The sequence below is a fragment of the Elgaria multicarinata genome, chromosome 21 (assembly GCF_023053635.1).
Source record: "Elgaria multicarinata webbii isolate HBS135686 ecotype San Diego chromosome 21, rElgMul1.1.pri, whole genome shotgun sequence".
NCBI classification, from domain to species: Eukaryota; Metazoa; Chordata; class Lepidosauria; order Squamata; family Anguidae; genus Elgaria; species Elgaria multicarinata.
In genome coordinates this window covers 9,210,873-9,227,174 of record NC_086191.1, presented here as the reverse complement: position 1 = coordinate 9,227,174, position 16,302 = coordinate 9,210,873, and the positions used below count along the sequence as shown (strand labels likewise).

The following is a 16,302-nucleotide window of genomic DNA, read 5'->3' as shown; positions in this document are numbered from 1 at the left end:
TCCTTTTTAAAAACAAAACAACTGAAGTGATCCAGGCTAGTCATGGAAAGGCTTGCCTGTCTGAGCCTGTTGCAATTTAACTCATTTCTCACATGTACCGTTTTCCAGAAACCTAAGTCGGTTCAGCACACGCACAACCTGTGCTAAAGTTCAACCGCCTAACCCTGTGCCAGGCTAAAAATGCGAGCCACTCTTCTCCCTCCAGAATTAGCCCAGGGTAGCAATCAGCTTTCTAAACTCCCAGAGATCTCTTTCGTGATGTACCACTTATTTCAAAATAAGCAGGCCTTAAGAGGAGCTTTTCCATCTACCAGCAGGGGACATTTGCACTTAGGAAAAGGCAGGCGTGTCCAGGAAGAAGGTGATTTATGGCCATTTATGCCAGCTATGGCAAAATGCAACAGAGCGAGTTAAAGGCTCACAGCATTGGGGAGAGATGAAACCAAACATCTCTTCCTCAGCATAGCGTATACACGTCCAGGTATTTTTAAAGGAAGCAACCCACCACGTCTAGGGAACATACTTCGGTTTAATGAACTTAATTGCAGAAACAAAGTGGAAGAATATGTCCCCCACCCCCATTCCAAAAGAAATAATTTAACCAGAACGCAGATTTAAGTATTTCATCCTTCCTCCCCACACAAATATACAACCTGTTTGACATCACAGAGCATAGCTGGGGGGACAGAAACAGACAGCCTTGTCACTTCTGTGTAAAAAGAGTTTAACAGTTGTTGGAGCAGTGACTAAACCGCTAGAAATTGATGTGTCTTTAAACTAACATTTTTATAAACCCTACTGTAGGAATGGGGAATATGACCCTCTGGATATTTGGGGTTTCCAACAGCCCCACAACTAGGGGTCCCACTCCCATCCTACGGGATCAAACATAGGCAAATCAGAGCACCCACCTCCATGAAATTTCTTAAGGTGCTTAGTTTAAAGAGAACTTGCTTCTTCAGGAACAAAACTGCTTGTCAACCAAATTAATGGGAGTGAGGAGATGGGGTGGTGGTGGAATTAGTTAATTTTGGGCAAAGCTTCTGCAGGCTTACCCATCTCTATAAAACTCTTTGAAACAGAATCCGCCTGCCCCACCCCAGACCAGACGTCATCGACGGGCTCTCTGGAATTCTTCCTAGTCCTCTTTGGAATGAATTTCAAAATATGCGGCTGTAAAAGACATAAAAAAAGAGATTTTTATTGACACATTTTTGGGACACACTCTTCCCCACATTGCTCCGCCCCATTCCTTCCCCCATCAGCTCATAACAAGATGCCTGCATGGGGGCATTTTTAATGAACTATGTATTGTCCAAGGCTGTTGGGTTTTTAGCATTAATCCAGCAGCTTGGAAGATTTGGGAAGGCAGGCAGGTTAAATCAAGGTAAGCTTCTAGAGCCTAAGACTGCCAATATAAGGTCTGAATAGAAATATTGGCAATGTTTGCAGAAGTCTCAGATGTCAGGATGAGCAGGAATACAGGAGGCTAAAACATCAATTCCTTGTTTAAGTTTCTCATGTCAAGCAGACAGAAAATTAAAGTGAACCAGCATTGGGATTATCTAGATCAGCCTTCCTCAACCTGGGGCGCTCCAGATGTGTTGGACTGCATCTCCCAGAATGCCCCAGCCAGGTGGCTGGGGCATTCTGGGAGTTGTAGTCCAACACATGTGGAGCGCCCCAGGTTGAGGAAGGCTGATCTAGATGTTGCTCATTTTGCAAATGTTTTGACTGTGCCGCTCTCCTTCGACGGCACAGAACTAAGATTTAAACACGCACGCACACCCTGACAGAGAGATCGCCAAACTGCACGGTGCCTTGGAGCCATGCATGCAGAGGAGATGGCGTTTTTGCACCTCGTAATTCTCAGACTTGCTGTGAGAAAGGCAAATTCAAATGCTCCAACTAGCCCAGAATAAGCCTACAACATCCTCGCATGGTGTCTCTCCTGGGAACCGCGTAATTTAAAAGTTGGGTGTTTGGCTCAAAGACTTTGCAAATATCTCCCACCGAGGTAAAACAAACCCGAAGAAACGCTCTAGAAACAGCTTCCTCTTCTTACCTCCTTCAGCCATGGACCAACCACTTCTCCTTCCAGGATCTGCCTCATCATGACCTGAGGTGGGAGAACGTCTGCCACGACCAGAAAGAAAACCAATCAAAAGGGATTCTTCAAACGGAAGAGCTGCAGTAGAATGTTGCAGCGCCATTGGTGCTGGTCTCAGGGTTCCAGCAAGCCAGCCATGCCCCCTTGCAGGGCACGCCATTCCATTCCATTCCCTCTCCTCGCCAGTTTTACATCTCCACCCCCACAACAGACACTCAGTATTCCGTGATGTAATCAGTCCCCAATGGGTTTGGAGGATGGGGGCTTTCTTTTTTGGCTGAAAACGGAAGCTAAGTGGGCCTCATCAGGGTCTTGGATGGGGAGACCACCCGAGGAATCCCAGGTGTTCCTGCTAAGTTGACCTCCTAAGACACTTTACACAGGAAGCTGTTTTACAACCATGTCAGACTCCTGGTCTATCAAGACCAGTAACCGCCAATATATTTTGGACTACAACTCCCATCATCCTCCACCAACATGGCCAGGGATGCTGGGAGCTGTAGTCCCAACATATCTGCAGGGCACCTGGTAAGCTGAAGGCTGGTTTACTTCGACAGCGGTGTTTCTCACCGCCTACCTGATCCATTTTAATGGGAGACGCCAGAAATCCAACCCGGGACCTTCTGTACCCAAACTGTGATCCTTCCCCTACCTTCCTGGAGCATGAAGGGCTGGGCCAAAGGGTTTATCACCCAGAATTCATCCTTGTCCAGCTTCCGGAGAGAGTTCAACGTCACGGTGGACAAGCAGCCAAAATCCACAAAGAACACGACTGCCAGATCCTCCGATTTGTCCAAAACCCAACACCTGAGGGCAGAATATTTGAAAGAAGCAAAGAAACACCTCCACTTTTCTTTTCCTCCAGCCCAGTGTCCTGTTTCTAACAAGGGACAGCCCCTGGGACGCTCACAAGCAAGCCTGTTGCTTGCCCCCAGCCTCTGGTACGCGAAGGTACACTTCTACTACACATGGAATCTCCATTGAGCTATCACGACTAAAGAGCCCAGGAACATGTTGAACCTCAGCCATCCACAACCTCAGGCATGGGGGTCCAATCCAGCTCTCTGGATTCTGCAGATGGCCCTGCCCCCTTCCCCCTCCCAATCAATCACTGATCTCTGTGTGGTTTCCTGAAGTTGGTGCGGTTTTTCCACCGTTCTAAAAGGCCAAAGTGCTTCCGCTATGGCTTAGTTACTGGAAGGAAGAGCTTGAGGTGAAAATATACTGATATTTTTTGGCCCCGGGAGTTTCTCCGAAATTGATTTCTGCCCTTGGGCTGAAAGAAGTTCTGGGCTGCAGCCCGGAAACAGGACACGTATCAGTTCACATCCCTCTAACCTGTTCCAGGCTTTGCCTTCGTCCCCCACAATGCACTCTGCCAGGCATCGTGTCCCTCGCTGGACATCCTGTTTTGCTAGAAAGGGCAACTGAGATTCTACTTCTGCCAAGGAAGTGAAGAGCTTCAGCATATTTTGATGGCATTCCTACATTTAAAACCAAACAGCCGCCTGAGTACGGACATTGAATATTCACACGCAAAATACACACAGGCCAAAACCAGGCCCAAGGCAAGTTCCTAGCCCCCATGGAATTCATGCTCCACTGAAAAAGAGCTTTGTTTTAGTCTACCTCACTTTTCCTCTTTCACTACAAACAGTCACATGCATAATGGCCACCAAAGGTGAATTTTTCCATTTATTTCCTCTCTTCCCACACTAGGCTGCTTCACCCAGCAGAGTCTATAAGGTACGTCAATGCACTGTGGTACATTGTGTGGTTATGTTTTTAACTGCCAGCAAGGGGTACAACTGATTTGCTCTACCAGGCCATGAACACACACACACTTAAGGAATTAGTAGTCATGGGCAAAGCAGAGAGGTATTTTATTAAACGGCCAGGCTCAGTGCTGATACAGACCTCCGTGAGGTGGATAGCCCAGAAGTACGGCGTCTGCGGAATCGTGTCCATCACCAGCAGCCCAACTTTCCCGAGGACTTTCGCAACGGAGAAGAGCCATCCCACGTTGTTGAAACAATCCCTCAACATGTGCAGCAAGAATGAACTTCTAGATGGGAACCCAAACACGGCAGGGTGAAAGATGGCGTTAGTTCAGTCGCTTAAAACGAGGAGGACGGGAGACGTAATCATAGAAGCCAAGAGAGGGGAGGATCCTAAAGAACACATGAACCAGCTTCCCACCCCCTAAACTGGCGCTCTCCAGACGTTTGGGACTGCAGCTCTAAGCCCTGACCATTGGCTGTACCAGGCAGAGCTGGATGGGAGTTGTAATCCAAAACACCTGGAGGGCAGTAAGTTGGGGAAGGCCTGAGTAACTACACACGGGGGTGGGGGTGGGGGGTGATGAAAAACCACTCACCGCATTTCCATGGGGACAGCGTAACAGACCTTCAGCTTTAAAGGGAGAGCACTCTGGGTCCCAGCTTTGGGGACAGGATCTGTGAGGACAAGACAGGGTGGGCGAGATTTGAAGCCGGCACCGCTCCCTCCAGTACCGAACTCGGGGGTGGGGGTGCCGACAGAGTTGGGACAGCAACACCGATAGGGCCACCAAGCAAGAAGCAGGCTCAGGGTGGGTGGGTGGGTGGGATCCCTGCTTTGCAGAAGTACCCACGCGTACACCAGGGGGCAAAATACCCGAAACTCAATCCAATGAGAACTAAGCATGCTCCTTAGATAAGGAGACCATCAATCTCCTTATCTAACATCAATTGATGCAGAACATCAATCAGAAAAACAGGGATGATGCTCTTGGACAGCCTTTCTCAACCTGGGGCGCTCCAGATGTGTTGGACTACAACTCCCAGAATGCCCCAGCCAGCTCTGCTGGCTGGGGCATTCTGGGAGATGCAGTCCAACACATCTGGAGTGCCCCAGGTTGAGAACCACTGCTCTTGGAGGTCATAACTAGCTGGAACCCTGAACAGGAGCACTTCTCTTGGGAGGCAAAGGTGCACTGCAACACTTCATCGCAGGCTTCTCCTTGCATCTGCCAAAAACGACTTTGACTGCTTGTTGGAGAACACAGCACCACAAGGCAGGGTGAATAAAAATCAAAGATTTTTTTTAAAAAAATAAATCATATTTTTTTATTTAAATCGGATTTTTTTTAATAATATGCTTTTTGAGGAAAAATCTATCTAAAAATAGTTTTCTATTTAAGATACATTATAGTCCAAAGACTATCCATCATGAAATAAGGATTAGTTTTTAATTATGTAGCACATGAGGCTGTTTAAATTTTTTGGTAAATGAATTCCATTAATCCATTCACAATGTCATGCTCTTCCAGAGGTTCCTGTAAGATTATTTTTCTCCTTCCAATAAAGTACAGCAGAAAAGTTGTCCAAATATGAATGATTAACCTATTAAACTGGAGATAGTTCACCTCACAATAATTTCGTAATTATCTATCTATGATGTTTCTAATAGTATAACCAAATCAGTATTTTTATATATATATATATAACTGTAAAACTAATCTGAAAAGTTGCTATTCTAAAAATGAAACCTTCATCTGGTTGTAAATATTAAGATTATACCAGCAAGAATGAGAGAGAAGTCACATGATTAAATTGAGTCTTTCTGAGTAGTGATTTAAATCAAATCCACCCTACCACAAGGGCAGGCAGACTTGCTGGGTCAGATGAAAGGTCCCTCCAGTCTAGCGCCCACAGGTGCTTCTAGGCCAAGTGTGGAAAAATCTCGAAGCCAGGAGCCAAATCCATTCAAGCACACAAGAGATGGAGCCCCCTTCGTGCCTGACTCCTCAACAGGGGGAGACAGAACATCGACGGGACGCTGTGGGCCAGGGCTTCTGCTCACGTCCACCTCCATTCCTCACTTTTCGCTGAACTCCTGCCTGGGCCTCCTGTCGTTTTTATTTCATTTGGCCTGGCTTAGGAGCGGCTGTGGCTCAGTGGTAAAGCACCTGTGTCCCAAATTAAATCCCCTGCATTTCCAGGTAGGACTAGGAGAGAATCCTGCCGGAAGACCTGGAAGCCTGTGGCTGCCAGTCCGAGTCGACAATACTGGGCTAGATGGGACTGTTTAAGACAGCTTCCTAAATATGTTCATTTCCTCAGGTTGTGAACCCCTTGGGAGCACTAAGGGAGGGAAAAACTGCTCCAAGCCCAAAATAGCAAATGAAGGAACTGAAACAGAACCACATGGGTGGGCAAGAAGGAGGGGAGGCGTAAATAAACCCCGAAGTGCAACATACCAAGCTCTTCATACGAGACCAGTTCCAAATCCTACAAACAAAATGAAATTTGAAGCTGATGGGAGTTGTAGTCCAAAAGCCATCTGGAGGGAACAAGGCTGGGGGAAGGTTGCCTGGGCGAAAGAAAAACTGGGGTGCTCAGCTTTACCGGCATCTCCAGGTTGATCTTTGGGGGCTGATGGACCCTCCTGTCCTCCGAAACGGCCACCTTAAGGGGCCGTCCATTCACCAAGTTGCCGTCTAGCTGCTGGATGGCCAGCTGTACTGCCTCCGGGGAGGTCAGCTCGAGAAAGCCGAAACTGAGGAGTGGAATAAGACGTACGGTTACTCACTGTGTTAAGACGATGGGTAATATCTCCAAACAAGAGCCAGTCTGTAGGAATAGTTATGTGGTTTTGAAATCCCCCAGGTTGGGCGTGACAGACTGGGGTCAAGCCTTGAAGTTTCCTAGGTCTGTCGGCTCAACCCGGCCTATATCACAGGGCTGTCGTGAACAAGGCTCTGTCAAATAGCCCTTACTCTCAGGAGTTTACTCCTAATGTTTAGCCAAAATCTACAAGTTCTACACGTCGGATCTAGGTCCTGCCCTCCGAAGCAACAGAGAACACGTCTCCTCCAGCTTCTGCAAAATGCCCCCTCAGAGATCTCTGAAGGCAGCTATCATATCTCACCTTAACCTTCCCTTCTCCAAACTAAAACAAGAAATATCAGAGCAAACTGTTTGGGCGTGGGGGGGATTTAGATGGCTTTTCCTAGGCTTGGCCTTCTAGACCTCGTTTCAGTTTTCGCTGTGGCGTCTGACTGTAGCAGGTCAGGCCAATTTGTGGGTTTTCCACGAATTTTGCACATTTAAAAAAACATGCCATTTACACAGATTAAGGCTGAATTTGCACAAATTGCTTAGAACTTTTCGCAAACTGCCAAGAAATTTAGGCAAATGGCAGAACCCACCCACTCACCCCCAAAATTCTAAAGAGTTCCTGGAATCCAGGGAACAGTCCACAGTTCAGCTCACAGATGCAAAGTAAGTCACACATGCTGCAGAACTCAGACGAGACAAGAAAGAAACGGGATTTCTGAGCGACAGTCCAAAATCTACCCCATCCCACATATTCTTCAGGAGAGCCTCCAAAGAAGCTTATTTGGAATGGGGTACAGAAGAAGAAAATGTCAGGACAATTTCACTGATCTCAGGATAACAAGCTTATCTGCTTAGAAGTTGGTTAAAAAAAAAGTGCTTCCTAAATATTAAACCTTCCCCAGCCTACGACAACTCCTGCCAGGCTGTCAAAATGGTCAGGGATTATGGGAACTGTAGTCCAGAAGATCTGAAAGGGGGAAAGGCTGGGGAAGTCTAAGCTAGCAGCTTTCCGCAACCAGGTGCCCTTCAGATGTTTTGGACAAAAATTTCCAGCATTCCTGACCATTGGCCAGGCTGGCTGGGCTAATGGGAGTTGTAGTCCAAAGGATCTGGAGCCCTGTTGAGAGAGAAACAAAACTCCTGTTGAGCTCTCACTGACTTTTCACATCCCACATTCAGAAATCACTGAAACACCTCCCTCCACAAAGTGAAATAACATCCAGGAAGTACGTGTGCCAGAATTGGATTCAGGAGAACTGAAGGAGAAAAACACCACATAGACACAAAACATACCTTTTAGAACCAGTTTGGCATTTCTTGATAGATTTCACACCAAAGTCCTTGAAGAGGCAGGCCATTTCTTCCTAAGATGGAACCCGGGAAAAAGAGTTCACAACAGACAGTTGAACCACCTCCCTGCAAATAACATCATGCTAAGCTAGGAATCCTAGTTTATTAAACCAGGATGCAAATTAACAACATCTCGGTGAACATAGCCTGTTTGCTCCCCTTTCACAAGAGCCAATAAACTAGAGGTGTCAAACTTCTTTCAGCCTGACATTTGAATCCAATTTCAGAGAACTCTTGTGGGACGTATTCCAGTGGTGGTCGGGGATATTTCGTATCCCAGCCTTTTCAGTCTCCTCCCCTCCCCGGCTACCAGAACGCCCCCTTTCCTCCTCCTCAGAGATTGCTTTTCCAACCTCAGAGGGCAGCCGGTGCAATTCTTTCCATACGGGATCAGACCTCTGACTCCCCCTTCTAAACTCAGAAGTGCTGTACTGTCTCTGGCCACAGAAGGGTTTTTACTAACCATCCTATGGCCCCTGAGATGCTCACCTAGGGACCACAGGATTGCTTTCTAAGGTAAGTTACTTAGATAATGTTATATAGTCCATTCCCCCACCTCCGTTTCACATAAATCATTACAAGAGACAAAACATGCACGTTTCAGAGGAAACACTGAATTAACACACAATACACAAATTACCACCTCCTTCATATCCAAAGGGAGATTGCCAACAAATACTTCTGTTGGTTTTTTCCTGTAGGGCCCTAGAAAGAGCGGATGAGATAGATTCTGAAAACCAAGTCTTGGACTGACACAGTAATGATAAAAAACGTAAGAACCTAAGAAGAGCTGTGCTGGATCAGGCCAAACGTCACTCAGGCCCAGCATTCTGTTCACACAGTGGCCAACCAGATGTCCCAATGGGAAACCCACATGCAGAATAACGATTATGTTCCCCATCAACTGGTGCACACAGGAAGACTGCCTCTGATACTGGAGGTAGCACATAGCCATCAGGACTAGTAGCCATGGATAGCCTTCTCCTCCAGGAATTTGTCTAAACCCCCTTTTAAAGCCATCCCAATTGGTGGCCATCACTATATCTTGTGGAAGTGAGTTCCATAGTTGAACTATGCACTGTGTGAAGAAGTCCTTCTTTTTGTCTGTCTTGAATCTCCCACCCATCAGCTTCATGGGATGACCCCCACTGGGTTCTATTATTTTTGAGAGAAGGAGCAAAATTTATGCCCCCACCCCCCGTTTTTAAAGGGGAAAAAACCTACTGTATGATTTCTCCAACCACAGTGTGAAGAAGTAGCTAACACTTGTCTTGATTTGTCTAGTTTCTTTCTTTCTATAACCATTACGCATATAATTTCTACAACCATTTCTTTCCTTTCCCCCCATTTTTAAAATTTTATTTCAAAATAAAATTAACAGAATAAGGGCAACAAAAAGAATATCATACAGTACAATCAAACGATGACTACAACTTTCTACAAGTATTATGTGTGGTGTAGTGGTTAGAGTGTTAGATCGGGACTTGGGAAATCCAGGTTCTCGGCCACGGAAGTTCACTGGGCGACTTTGGGTAAGTCACTAGCTCTCAGCGTGGCCTACCTCACAGGGTTGTTGCTAGGATAAAACAGAGAGGAGGAAGACCATGGATGCCACCTTGCGCTCCATGGAGGGGAAAAAGGAGGGATATCAATTTGACAAATAAACCAATAAATAAATACTGTCCCAGCTGTGTTTGAGGCTTTCTTGAGTACAAGAGCACAGATGCCTATCGCAAGGAGTGTGCGAGGGAAAAGTCAACACAAGGGAAAAGAACAGAAGGAGAGAAGCACTAATGTGTTTGTTTCAGTTGTGCACATTTAGGCTTAATTACACAAGCTGCGTTCCAAATTTACAAAGCGAGAAATGCACACTCCAGATCTCTTTGCTGTTTTAAGGCATAGCTGATCAGTTCTTGGTCATTCTGAGACAGCAAATTGTGCATAAGGAAGAAAGAAGTGATCTTACCGGATCAGATCAACTTTTCCTTTGCAAAAAACAAAAGTCTTAGGACTTGGTAGGGATGGGTGAAAATTGTGTTTGGCTTGTCTTTTTTTTTTAATATAAGAAGTCACCCAAATTCACAACATTTCTTCATGGACGGGAGAAACTTGAGATTTAAAAATATTCAAATGTGTGAGAAGTTGAAACGAGCAAAAAAGAGGTGGCGACTCTAATTTCCCACTACCACTGTGGAATCCGCAGGGATGAAAACCCAAACTTTTCAGAGCTAAGCCCGCTGCCTTCACCCATGCCAGCAGAAGGCTAGGGAGCGCTTAGGTCTTAAAACTTGGGTTTGAATCCCTGTGCATTCCGCATCGGTGGTGGAAAATTAGATTTGCATCCTCTTCACCCCCACACCCACACCAAACAGGGTGCTCATCTGTAACAGCTATATGACAGCCAGGTACAACACAGATGGTGAGAATTCCCTTTCAGTTTGTGATTTTAATGAGAATTTGCCAACATTTCCTTATTTACTTCTTAAACAGGATGGAAAGAATCTGAGATTTGAAAAAATCAGACGTGGGAGAAATAAAAAATAACACATATAACCATTCAGGCCCAGGCAACTGAAAACACACAGACAGAGACAGACACACACACAGAGCCCCAACAAAAAGTAGGATTAAAACCTCCTCTACACCGCCGTTTGTAGGCTGTTTTCCAATCTGGGTCTCTCGCCTGCCCGAAGGAGAAAAGATAACTTGGAGACAGGACACAGCTATAAATAACCGGACAATTGCTTTCTGACTTCTGACCCCAACAAGAGGAAAAATATTTGGCCATAATGGATTATGTTCTTTCAGGAGCCTTGCAGTCACATTGTGTTAAAATCCTAGGCGAGGAGGTGGGCGTAGAAATGATTGTTTTGGTTCCTATTTCCCCCCGAAACGGGTGCCAAACAGGCACACACACCCCTTAGCCTACATGGCAACAGCCGCAGAATCGGGGGCGGGAGAGAGAAGGACTTTGATCAAGGCGCAGGGCAGACATTTTGTAGCAAGGGAGCTTAAGTGGGGGCAGTGTGGGTGTGTGTGTGTGTGGAATCATGTCCAAGAAACCAAAGGGGATGTGAACAATAAGGGAGGGGTGGGAAGAGGAGAGATGAAACCTCAGTGTGCATAAAGATCAGTATTTTATTACTGGTCCAACCTATTTCAGCATAGCTAGAAATGTAGACACAGGGGGAACTTGAGATGTATAAAGCGGTTTGCAGTTCATTTTGTCCACACTGAATGCAATTCATGTGACTTGAAAAAGAGAGGGCTTATTCGGGGGTGGCCCCGATTATGGACTGATGTTGTCACTGAGATGCGCCTGGTGTTAACACTGTCCTCTTTTCAGTTTAAGACTTTGCTCTTCTCCCAGGCATTGGACGGCATATGATGGGGCTTCTACAGTCAATTGTTTTATCAGGTCCCAGTATTTTATTGTAACTGCTTTTTAAAATTGTGTATGTTAAAGATTTTATCTTATTCGTCTATTATTACATTTACACCCTGCCCTTTTTCCTCTTGCAAGGAACCCAAGGTGGTTCTCACATAGTTCTCCTCCTCCTTTCTATTCTATCCTCACAACAACCCTGTGAGGTAGGTGAGGCTGAGAGTCAGTGACTGGCCCTAAGTCACCCGGTGAGCTTCATGGTCGAGTGGGGACTTAGAACCCGGATCTCCACACTCTCTATCCGACACTAAGCACTACAGCACACTGGCTTTCGATTTATTGTATTATGTTGCATTTTGGGGTTGTGATGGTTGTGAACCACTCAGCGAGGGATTAGGCAGTATAGAAATGAATTAAAAGGAAGGGACAGAAGTAATACTAATACTAATAATGGCCTAGCACTTGCCAATCAAACCAGCACTTCTGCGCCAGAACACTGGAAGGCAGAAGAAAGATTGTGCAATTGGGCAAGGCAGGTGAGGATGGCACTGGGCATCCTCTGTTCCCTAACAGAAGCGCTTCCTTTCCAGGCCCGCAGTCAGCCTGGAACGGAAGCCCTGTAGATCATGAAATCTTCTCCCACTATACCTCAAATATACCAAGAGCAGAATACAGATCTCTGGTAGATTTCTGGGTGATTTGTGATTTCATTGGGCCGGGCCGAAAGAAAAGGGAAGGAGCCCAGACCTTTGGCTATTGGGCAGTATAGAAATGAAACAAATAAATGAATAAGCTCGCGTGAAACCTCTCAGAAATTAAGCTGTGTAAACTCACCAGGAGGTTTGGGTGGGTTTGCTTTGACAAGCTTCTTGTGGGCCTGGGGATCATTCCTCTTGTTGCTGTGGTTCGACCTGAGGACCAAGTTGAGAGAAATCTCAAAATGGCATGAGTTTCAATCAATTCACTGCTTAAATCTTAAATCAAACCAGCATTTTGAAGGGTGGCAGAAGCAGCCTGCTGCTCTTTAAAATGACAGGCTTCTATGCCACAGCAGCGGCAGGCACTGTCGTAGAAGAAGAGTTCTACTTCTTGGACGGAGACACAGAATTCCAAGATGGTGTGCCTCCACCCTGCGGTTTTAGAAGTTTTGAAATAATTAACAATGAGCACTTCTACTTATTTTATACATACGGTGCTAAGTTATTCAAGGGCACCTCTGTAGCTGGCCGCTAAAAGAAGAGCCTAACTCCGCTTTCCCCAAACCAGCACCCTCCATATCTATGGAACTACAACTCCTTATCACCCAAGCAAGCACAGCCAATGGTCAACAGGGATGAAGTCCGACACATAGCATGCAGGATAGGCAACACGGATCTAAGGGATCAATCCATTCAACAACCTCATTAGCACAAAGTGCGAGACTGACGTTTTTAGTGTGTCGTCCTTCCCCATTCCTGGCCTCCTCCCATGCAGCGAGGAAAAGGAACAAATAAGATTCTGGATGGCTTTCGCCAAGCTGTGGCTTGCCGTTAAAGGAGAGCCAGGAATAGTGGTGAAAAATAATGTTCTACTTTGTTAAACAAGCCCGGTTTGTTGCCGGCTTGTTTAGCAAGTAACTAGGGTTTGTTTTAAACCCTGGTTCATGGAAAATGACAAATCAGGAGTCAGGTAAAATGAAACGGAAGGAAGCTTCCCAACAAGATTTTCGCCATTGCCCAGTCTCATCCATGGAAGTTTACCGAAGGGGGTGGTGATGGTCCAGGCCACAATGTTTTCGATTTATAACCCTCTCATGTGTTCCTACACTGCTTCTGCCATCGTTTTTCCTTCCACAAAAAAAACACTCAAGAGGAAAAGATGGGAAATCGCTGCTCAACATCTTTTGACTGGTAGTGCTCAGAGCTGTCCGTCTCAAAGACCACCTCACCCCCCAAAATCCAGGTTTATTCCTCTCCCTGACAAGAAGAAAAATAATCACGTGCATTCTTTCTGCGCATGCATGTAGGGCTAAACCAGCCTTCCCCAACATCGCAACTTCCAAGTGTTTTGGACTACAACTCACATCAGCCCCAGCCCACTCAGCCAATGGTCAAGAATTCTGAGAGCTATGGGCCAAAACATCTGAGGGGCATAAGGCTGGACAGGTCTGCATTACGCTGTGGTTTAGCATTTTTCTCAATTAAGAGGCACCGCAGGGTTGTTGTTTCCTTCCATAAAACCCACCATCACGAAATGACATCTGCTGATGTGTAATTGTGCTGGCTCATATTTCTCCCCCCTCTCCAACTATGCCTCTCACCGTCTGCCCCAGATACTCACATCCTCAAGGGTTTCCCGGGAGATAGCAACCTAAAAATGAGAGTAAATGTTAGCATAATAAAAAGACGGGAGAAGAAGTTAACGAAAACTGACTGACAAAGTATGTTATCATAATTCCTTCCAACAGTGAACTCCAGTGGCTGAGTGCCAATCATTTTGGAAGCGAAATGGGGGCTGACCCAAAATAAGGCAGTTGTTTCTACATATTCAAGAGATTCTGTTGTTCTTATACTGTTGTTTTTATGTTTCTGATGGTTTTTAAATTTTGCATACTTTTTAATGTTTACTGGTTTTTTTGTGAACCGCCCAGAGAGCTTCGGCTGTGGGGCAGTATATAAATGTAATAAATAAATAAATAAAATAAATTCCCTAGGCCTGTAGAAGTATATCAAGGAAAAGTTGTGTGTGTGTGTGTGTGTTTTAACATTCCCCAAAAGTGCTCGCTTGTAACACTAAATGCTCATGGCAGTTGAGAAAAAAAGCCTGTTTCAAGCAGAGACTTGAGGCTCTCCAAATATTGTTGGACTCTAACTCCCATCAGCCCCTACCAGCAAGAAGGCATGATGGGAGTTAGTCCAACAACATCTGGTTCCCCATCCCTGCTCTCAGTTGACGCCCATGAAGCATTTGCACATAATGCTTCCCTCATATCATACTATTGTTTTAGTGTAGCTTAATATTTTACCCCACTTTTCCAAAAATAAAACAAAACACCAATTAAAGTTGCTTCGAAAATAGAATTTTAAAACAAGGGGGTATTGGTTTTTATCTTTTTATATGTCTTTATATGTTGTTTAGCACCAATAAAAAGCTTCTTAAAGGTGCAATTCTATGCATATTTAGACAGAAAAAAGTCCTACAACTTCCTGCATTCTCAGTGCTAGCTAGAGAATGTTGGAAGTTGTAGGGCTCTTACTGTCTAAACATGCATAGGATTGCACCCTAATGGTGGCAAAAAATGGATTTTGTTGTTATTTAGCCTAAGTCAGCCCTAAACCACCCAGAGAGCTTTGGCTAGGGGGCGGTACATAAATTTAATAAATAAATAATTTTTTTAAAAAACACACACATTATATCTGACTGTCTACATGCTTCTCCTTCTTTGTAAATGAAGACAAATTTAAATCATTATTAGACAAATTCCTGGAGAAGGCAATTAGGGCTATTTATTTATTTATCACATTTCTATACCGCCCAATAGCTGGAGCTCTCTGGGCGGTTCACAAAAATTAAAACCATTCAAAGTATAAAACAACAATATAAAACCATAATATAAAATACAATATAAAAACTCAACCAGATAAAAACAGCAGCAATGCAAAATTACACATTTAAAACCATGTTATTTAAAATTTATAGATTGTTAAAATGTTGGGAGAATAAAAAGGTCTTCACCTGGCGTCTAAAAGCATATAATGCTATCAGCTTTACTGATCCCAGATTTGTTTTTAAAGTTGTTTATAGTTGTTTTAAGTGTATGTTTCTGTGCATATGTTTTTGTAGTTTTAAATTTTGTATATTGTTTTTAAGTATTTTAATATTATGTAAAACACGTAGAGTTCTGATGGTTATGTGCTACCCCCAGTATCAAAAACAGTTGGCCTACGTATACCAGGTGCTGGGGAACATGGGCAAGACAGTGCTATTGCATTCATGTCCCAGTCGAAAGCTGGACTATTCAAACCCTTGGCCTGATCCAGCAGGGCTCTTCTTATGTTCTTAAATCTTCCCCCAGTGATAGGATTTTTTTCTGTCTAAACATGCATAGGACTCCAACTTAAATTGATGGACTGCAAAACACTGAAGGTATAACGACAAAGCATCAACGCTTAGGCCGCAACCGCACATGTAGTTCCCTGGGAGAAAGTCGCTTTGCACTCCGTGGGGCTTACTCCTGAGAAGGCAGACGCAGGATTGCAGTGTTAACGCATGCCTTGCAGTGTGCATAGTCCAAAAAACATTTAGCAATTTGAGGGGAAGGTTGTTCTACGGCTCCAAAAGGAAACTGCGTAACCCACGCACACCCTTGAGCAAAAGAAACCAATTGCTTGTATTTACCCAGCGAAATCGCCCCGTTGGAACGCGCAGCTAAACTCTTCTGCAACCCCACACGTGTTCCTCCGGCGCGAATGCGCAAGCCCCTCCCTTCTCGGTTAAAGCCACGCCCTCCCAATCTCTTTCGCTGCCTTCGCGCACCTGATGGGGGCGGGGCTTTTAAATTGGTGTGGCAGGCTGCCGCAGGCATGCGCGGATTTAATTCTGAGTGGCCCTTTTTTTATTTATTTATTTATTTATTTATTTATTTATTTATTTATTGCATTTATATACCGCCCCATAGTCAAAGCTTTCTGGGCGGTTTACAAAGATTAAAAACAGTGAACAAATATACAACATTTTAAACCATAAAAAGCATAAAAACAGACAATATCTATTTAAAAACAACTGTTCTGAGGTCAGTTAAGAAAGAAACTTAGCATATGCTGTTAAACTGCTGGGAGAAAAGTCTTGTCCTGGCGATGAAAAGATAACAATGTTGG

General features: G+C 44.9%; 1 protein-coding gene across 1 annotated transcript; it reads right to left on the bottom strand.

Moving 5' to 3' along the window:
- Positions 1-1,019: 1,019 nt before the first annotated feature.
- TDRD10 (tudor domain containing 10) lies at positions 1,020-7,454 on the bottom strand. The gene is made up of 9 exons (XM_063146257.1): positions 7,450-7,454; positions 6,499-6,649; positions 6,351-6,381; positions 4,488-4,566; positions 4,028-4,175; positions 3,449-3,594; positions 2,763-2,917; positions 2,066-2,136; positions 1,020-1,173 (listed from the first exon to the last, which is right to left on the bottom strand). The coding sequence occupies exons 1-9, from the start codon at positions 7,452-7,454 to the stop codon at positions 1,021-1,023; spliced, it is 939 nt and encodes a 312-aa protein (XP_063002327.1). The 3' UTR covers position 1,020.
- Between the last annotated feature and the right edge of the window lie 8,848 nt (positions 7,455-16,302).

Excerpts from the sequence above, each read along its gene's own strand:
- TDRD10 (XM_063146257.1), bottom strand. Across the intron at positions 3,595-4,027 it reads GGGCTATCCACCTCACGGAG|GAATGCCATCAAAATATGCT; the intron begins GTCTGTATCAGC and ends TTTTAAATGTAG. Across the intron at positions 1,174-2,065 it reads TTGGTCCATGGCTGAAGGAG|CCGCATATTTTGAAATTCAT; the intron begins GTAAGAAGAGGA and ends TGTCTTTTACAG.